Below are 7,385 nucleotides of genomic sequence, written 5' to 3' on the forward strand. Positions count from 1 at the left end.
TTTTCCTCATTCATCAGTTCCTCAAAATACTCCTTCCATCTTCTCTGCACACTCTCCTCACTTGTTAGCACCTTTCCATCTCTGTCTTTAATCACCCTTATCTGTTGTACATCCTTCCCATCTCTATCTCTCTGTCTTGCTAATCTATACAAGTCCTTCTCACCTTCCCTCATGTCTAACCTGGCATACAAATCATCATATGCTTTCTGTTTGGCCATTGCCACCTCCCTCTTCACTCTATGCTGCAATTTCTTATAATCCTGTCTACTGTCTTCAGTCCTTTCTACGTCCCACTTCTTTTTAGCTAGCCTCTTCCTCTGAATGCTGTCCTGTACTTCCTCGTTCCACCACCATGATTCTTTATCTTCTTTCCTCCTTCCAGATGAGCTTGTCAGCACTTAAAATTTAAAAGTCAAAGTCACACATTTAATATCCTTCAGTTAACCAACCAATGTGCTGTTAAAAGCACTATATATACACTACATTTTATTATGATCATTAACTGAAACAAAGCAGTAAATTACTCTATGCCTCTGTCAATAAGTCAAAAATATGTGTGCAATTATGCAACATTTATGACTGATGTCGAGCTAGATTAACAAGAAACAAAAGCACCTGAGCCATTTAAGTGAAGTTTGTCAAGAGAACATAACAGGTATCAACTTGGTTGCTGTGAGTATACAGTATATGTAGTAGTTAATTCTTACTATAATTTCAGTGTACATGTGTAGCTTCAAGGAGTTTAATAACAAAATGACCTAACTATTAATCCTTGCTGACATTTACATAACACAAATTGCTTCATTTCAAAAGCAAAGGTGAATGACTGCAACCTAGAAATCTGCCTGTTTTTTTTATCTCAGTTTAGCAAATAAGAATTACATAATGGTTCCATTTTATGCCTGGTACTCTTTATCAAAAGCAAGGAAAATGTTATTCCATTAGAATATTTCATATTGTTGTCAAACTTTTTTCAGAATAGCCAGTCTGCCACTCAATGGATATACAATAAAGACCAATCAAAATGTTGGGAAACCACAGTGTATATTTGATGGGAAAACACAGTTCTGAAGCTTTGTTACTGATAACTTGCTAAAAACATTTTAAGACAAGTAAATTACCAAATACATTTTACAGACCTCAGTATTAAACCTGCAAAAAGTTCTGGAGATCACATGTGAAGAGAACTCTTAATATAACTTGTTTCATTTCTCATGACTTTCAAGTGTATCAGGATCACACACACAGACAAGTCCACAGTAGCTGACATTTTCAAACACCCAGAAATGCACACTTTGACTTTTAACACATGGCGAACCAGACAAGGTTTAATGACTGCTGTGATATATTCCAGTTAAATAACTCAGGTTAGCTGAGTATGATAAACACAGCAAGAGAGAAGGTGAAGGGGAAACAAAGACCCTGATCAAAAGAGAGAATGAGTCCCAGAGAGACAGATGTAATAATGAAAAGTAAATGATAAAGATGAACAGGAGTAAATGAGAGAAAAAAACACTCATACAATATTCAGCCCAAACATGAACATTTTTTATTACTGGGTTGGCATCCACACAGCTGCAGCTCATTACATGCCTGACTAAAGTAGAAAACACTTAACAGTTTCACAGATGAACAAGAGAATGAGAGAAGAGAAGAGGAACAGGGACAAGAATAGAAAAACAAAAGGGAGGGGAGACGGTGAATGGGGCACTGAAGTGAGAGAGAACAGGCAGAAAGAGGAATAGAGTGACAGAATGGGGAATGTGGGAGGGATGGAGAAAATGTGCAAGTAAAAGGGTTTGAAATGCAAGGAAAATGTCTGTGAGTAGATGGGAAAAAGATGAGAGCACTGAGCAACAGCAGCAAAGGCTGGGGCTGGATCATAATGGAAAATGGCATTTGAAACAAACCAACATTAGTCAGAGTGACACGGACACACAGACAGAAGTTGACAGGTTGATGGGCAGAGGCAGGAGAAATGACAATGGCAGAAAGAGTAATGAAAGAGAGGAGAAAGTGAAAATGGAAAAAGTGGGGGAGCTGGCTGACATATGCCCAAATTCCAAAATATAAACTTTTGTCTGGCTTTCACTCACTGCCCAGAGCAGGCTCCAAACTGCCTCATTAATATTGGATGCAAGCCCAACACACACTCACAGCAGGTATGGCAGGGAGCATTAATATTATAGGGCAATATTCAGTCATGGTATTGCATCATTTCAGATTAATTCTGACATGTTTACAGAAGGATGCTTATCTATTCTGCTGTGAATGGTGATGTCTGAAAAGCACAAGGTGAAAGGTGTTTATTAAGTGACGTTTGTCCAAATAATGCTGGCTAGAAAGCCAAAAGAACTGACAGACAGGAGGGGTCCTCTGTTTGGTGTTCAGACAGGTGAACTTGACAAAAAGAAATCCAACATGGCAGAGTGGGGATATGCCTGACTGCACTAACAGGCACATATTACAAAACCACAAGCATACACACAACTCTGCAGCAACCTGCAACAACATCAGTGACTCAGTGTGCATGCTGGCAGAGGCAGACAGCGACACTCCTTCCTGCAGCACAGCCTCTTGAACAACAAAGACAAACTCTCCACCCTATTCTTAGTAACACGGCAAGACATCAAGACTACCGCTCCACAACAACACCCCTGCTGGTGCTATCAAGGGTTAGTGAGTTTAATAGTGTGTGTTTATCCCTGCCCACAAAACTGATAATGAACATGTATATTCTTGTGTGTTCACATCTGGATGTCTGTCTTTGTGTGTCAATAATCACAATCAAATGCAGTGCTTAAGAACTGTTTTTTTATCTGCATATAAACAGGACAGGTCCCTGGAGGATGTTCACCCACCCCTTCATTAATTCTACCCAGAAGAAGGAACAGAGAAATTCTATTGTTCTATCATTCTCATACTGTTTTCCTGAGGTCTCTCCTGGTTCTCATATCCTCCCACTGTACTCTTATTTGTATTAATACAGCAGCTGCCTCCCTCACTGTGTCTCAGCAGCCAGTATAAAATGCAATCAGCTAAGAATGATTCAGAACAAATCTGAGCTGACCCTGAAAATCATACCTATATACAGGCTGGCAAAACCCAAGTTCAGCAAAGGAGCTTTTCCACCCATATAAGCACGTGAAAGTTGTTACACAGTGCAGTGCAACACATTTTCCAATTCAAAACAAAGATTTACCTACATATTTTATAACTGCTCTTTAAGGATTCTGGTCAGCATCCACTTTGCTATAAGACAATTTCTAATTTAAAAAATAGAAAGAAAGAAATATACAGAGCACAATGTAATTTAACAATATTTGTCATTTTGATAGAAACATTTCTCGATCTGTATCGAAAAACCCCTACCACCATAAACATAAACTGAAATACAGAGAGTTTGTTTGCAGCTTATTCAGGTTTGTTTTTCTGCTCAGATGTGTTCTTACCCCCAGCAAATTGGAAGTTCTGTTAAGTGCTTCTTTGTCCACATGGATGCAATGGCTCTCCATGGCTGAAACAACACAAGCAAATGCACTTATGTACACTACTGAAAATAGGGTAAATGCTTATTGTCCATGTAAAAACTAGGTATGAATGTTGAATAAAAAGGGTTACATGAAAGTGAATACACACTGCTCCAATCTTCTTCAACTTTCAAGCTTCAAGAGTCTTTGAGATTTGTTGAATTTGTGTTGTCAATCATTTTTAGTTAATTATCTCTCAGCCACAGCTTTAACTAACCCAGCAACTTCATTTCCTAAGAATAAATCAAAGATTTAATCAACCAATGCTACATGGTTTCCTATTTTAATGCAAAAGAGCTTGTACTTTTTCTGATTAGTCAGGGTTATTCGAGAATATATTTTCTCCACAAATGCACTGCACCAGGGTTTTGTCATTTCATATCATACATTATCTATAGAATATAAACATGCAAAAGATGTATTTGGTTGCTAATAATGGAGAGTAAAGTGACTATTACCTGCCAGGACAGGGATCATTTTCAGCTCCATCTCTGAATAAAGCTCCCACAGCCCCTGGCTCTGGACACACAAAGAGGCAGTTAGACAATCTGTGTCCCCTGGAATTACAGCTGCATATGTGTTTGAGTATATTTGCTAACCTGCAGTTTAGCACACAGCTCCATGTTAAGCCAGAAGAGTGCAGAGAGCCCCGAGATGACTTGAGAAACCTGAGTAAGACAGACAGAAAATCATCGGGAAAGAGAGTAGGTGGCAGGTATCATGCAGTCATCATTTTCCATTCTGGAAGATGATCTACTACTTTCTTGTGTTCAGGGATAAATAAGAAGTCCAGGTACCAGGAAACATAAAATATGACCTCTCTTAGAAGCCCCTTTATCCTTTCAAACACAGACTCCTGAATGCAAATTCCAGCCAGTTTGTTAATTAGTATAATGGGGTGGAGTATCAACCTGTTTGTGTCCTTGAACCAGATGGCCTAGGCCCCAAATACTGTTTCTAAACACTAAAACTCTTCCAGATCCACCAATTTGTCCTGTATGTGACCTTGACATCTTAAATAGGGAATTTTTCTGATTTCTGATAGGATCAGTAAATTCAAATTTTAACTAACCTTCTTGGTGCCCATGGCAGGTGTTGAAGGGGGTCTTTTGCAGTGTTTACTAAGAAGGTCCCAGTAGCAAGAGGAGGGATCTGCAGGATCCAGTAGCCATCCTGACACCTGTGGATCCTGGATATGACAGCCTGCCACTGGAGAGAGGAAAGCTCTGAATGGTATTGCACAGTATTTAATATGCTGTACTGTATGCTGATAAGAGATTTGTAACAAATACTTTGGAGATTACAGCATATGTGTAAAAACATGCATATATATATATTTGAATTACGACTGATTAAAAATGTCTGCTGCAGAAGTGATCCGACATGTTTGTCACTCTTCTGATACTTGAGCTCATCTATGAAAACCTCTAGTTGTACTGTCAATTAAGTCCTTGATAAATGATAATGATGATGATGAATTTACAAAGTAGTATTTTGAAGTAGAACTAAACAATCATAACCAGATAAGTGTTTATGTGCATGTTGTGCCTTTTTTCCAGTCAAGATCCTGTTTGTAAAACTGCAGAGCTGTACGAAGCAAATCCTTGGCTTTATAGCACACCACTAGCTCAGATCTTGATAGTACCCGTAGCAGCATATCTCTATGGGACACAAACATACATATACTTTGTTTTAAACTCTACTCTAAACTCACACTTCATATTCACACTCATTACTCACACACATACTTGCTCACCTAGTAAAGAGATTCTGGCTATCAAGTGGGTGTCGCTTGGCCCAAGCAGGTGTTTGCTCTAGTTTTAAGTAGACCAGCCTATCGTTCGGCCTGAGCAGGTCTTCCGGTGTGTTGCAGTCGTGATCATTCTTCATCAGTACAAGGAGACCACACACCGGGGTAGTGAGCTTCTATATCAAGGATCAGAGAGGGAAATTAATGTGAGCAAACAGTTAATTGTGCAGTTAACTATAAGAATAAATGGTTAACAATAATCTTAAACAAGTTGGGCAAATATAAGCCACAAGGCAAAGCTTGAGACTTTTTTCCTTAATAGATGCAAATGTTACAACACTGAAACATGTAAACCCTTAATTTATAATAAAATAACTTTAATGACATTTGGTTTATTGTAGCACATTGCTAACTCAACCAATTAGCACTAAGGGCCTGACCAACAGTATACGGCTAAATGTCACCTAGATTAAGTCTTCCAGTTTCATCTGTCAAAACTTGTGTTCATGTTTACATGTTTACTTCATAAATTCTAGTGCTGGTTTTCCATATTATTTCAAGACTGAGAGAGCAACCTGGTAGTAATTTCCAGACCAAACTGAACTCATGCCCCCCACCTGTGGTCACCTGTTCTGGGTCTAACTGAGTGCTTCCGTCCTGGTACACCATGGTTAGTACTAGTGCCTTGGCCTGCATTGCCTCCTTCAGCATTTGCATCCTCTCATCTGGGTTAAGCGTCCCAGAATCCTTCACTCTAGGGTCAGATGTCAGGGTTGCAGTCAGACTGCCAGCTGTGGAATGGGGCTGCGGCTCGCCAGAATTAGCCCACCTATTTTTGGCCTGGTCAGGCTCACATTTGGCCTGCTTGTGCTTGGTTGGTTTGTGAGCCACAGAAGATGGGGTCTGTTTGGAAGTATTCCTAACAGATTCATGACCTCTTTCTTTAATCTTACTCTGCCTTTGTTGAGTTTGCTCCAGCACACTCAGCACAGTCGTATGCACCCCTGATAATATTTTTGTTTGATGTGAATTAGTCTGTGGTTCAACTGCGTGTTCAGGTATAGAAGACGTGGGTCTGGCTCTCTTCCACTCATTGGCCCCTCCTTCCCCTGCCTTTTCTTGTGAGGAATGAGGTGGCACCCACTTTGGAGGATGCCTAGTCAGGTAGATTTTGGAAGGACGGTTCAAATTTTGACGCTCAAGCACTTCATGCTTCCTCTTTAAGGAGAGGATCAAGGGACGCTGTGAAAGAGTTTGGGAAATTGGCAGATGGCTTTTTTCCAGTTTTTCTCTTGGTTTTATGAGAGTTGAGGCCAATTCGTGTACTGAAGGGGAGTTTTGTCCAGTAGAAAAGGTAGTTGCTGCAGCCAGTACCACACTTGAGCTGCTCTCTCTGATGCTTCCAGCAGTCTGCACAACAGCAAAGGTGAGCAGTATGCAGGCAGACAGGGACAAGGAAAACAGAGAGAAAAGGGAGAGCCAATAATAAATAAGACAGATTCATGCTGCAGCATCACTTAAAAACAGACTAAATTTCTGCACTGGTTCAGTTACACAAAAAAATCAATAACAGCAAATCAGTTTAGAAAAGTCAGCTGCTCATATTTAGCTTTTACACAGAGAAGAACACAAAACTTATTTATTCATTCCCACTCATGCTTAGAGCTAGTTGTATTGTGCATAATTTGTCAAACAGTGAATGAAAGCTGAGAAAATAAACAGGTAAGCAGGTGGGTGAGGGAGAAAAATGATGCAATAAAGGAAAGCAAACAAGAAAATGATGTGAAATGATGATGATGTGAAGAGAGGACAGCTGCAGCCATTCAGCCTTCAGTGTTGTGTCCCAGACAAAAACACAGACAGTCAAACCACTGTTTTTCAGACATCTCCATTACTCCTATCTGTAACTCCCATCTATATGATGCTAAAGCACTAAGTGTATGCCTCAAGTTATGTGAAGGTGGGTATTTGAAAGATTTTTAAATACCATGTGTGAGTTTATGCATGTGTTCAATTCTGTATGGTTGTCAGCAGTGGGCTCTGTAGGTAGGACTTTCTGTGATTCAGCTCCCTGAGGACAGTCTTCCTTATTTCCCTGTAAACAC

At 39.8% G+C, this 7,385-nt stretch overlaps 1 protein-coding gene across 4 annotated transcripts in view; it reads right to left on the reverse strand.

The window, feature by feature from the left end:
- Positions 1-7,385, reverse strand: part of poln (polymerase (DNA directed) nu) — a 55,745-nt gene that overhangs the window by 37,359 nt on the left and 11,001 nt on the right. For all 4 annotated transcript variants that reach the window (XR_002276962.1, XM_020624609.1, XM_020624610.1 and 1 more), the window contains 7 exons: positions 5,908-6,690; positions 5,287-5,456; positions 5,079-5,191; positions 4,603-4,739; positions 4,130-4,198; positions 3,989-4,049; positions 3,453-3,517 (listed from right to left, as the gene is read on the reverse strand). Coding sequence is in view for 3 of the 4 variants with exons in the window: in XM_020624609.1 (XP_020480265.1) it covers positions 3,453-3,517; positions 3,989-4,049; positions 4,130-4,198; positions 4,603-4,739; positions 5,079-5,191; positions 5,287-5,456; positions 5,908-6,690 (1,398 nt within the window). In the remaining variant the exon portion in view is untranslated. The remainder of the gene's footprint in view (positions 1-3,452; positions 3,518-3,988; positions 4,050-4,129; positions 4,199-4,602; positions 4,740-5,078; positions 5,192-5,286; positions 5,457-5,907; positions 6,691-7,385) is intronic.

Source organism: Monopterus albus, unplaced genomic scaffold (assembly GCF_001952655.1).
Source record: "Monopterus albus unplaced genomic scaffold, M_albus_1.0 scaffold333.1, whole genome shotgun sequence".
Taxonomy (NCBI): domain Eukaryota; kingdom Metazoa; phylum Chordata; class Actinopteri; order Synbranchiformes; family Synbranchidae; genus Monopterus; species Monopterus albus.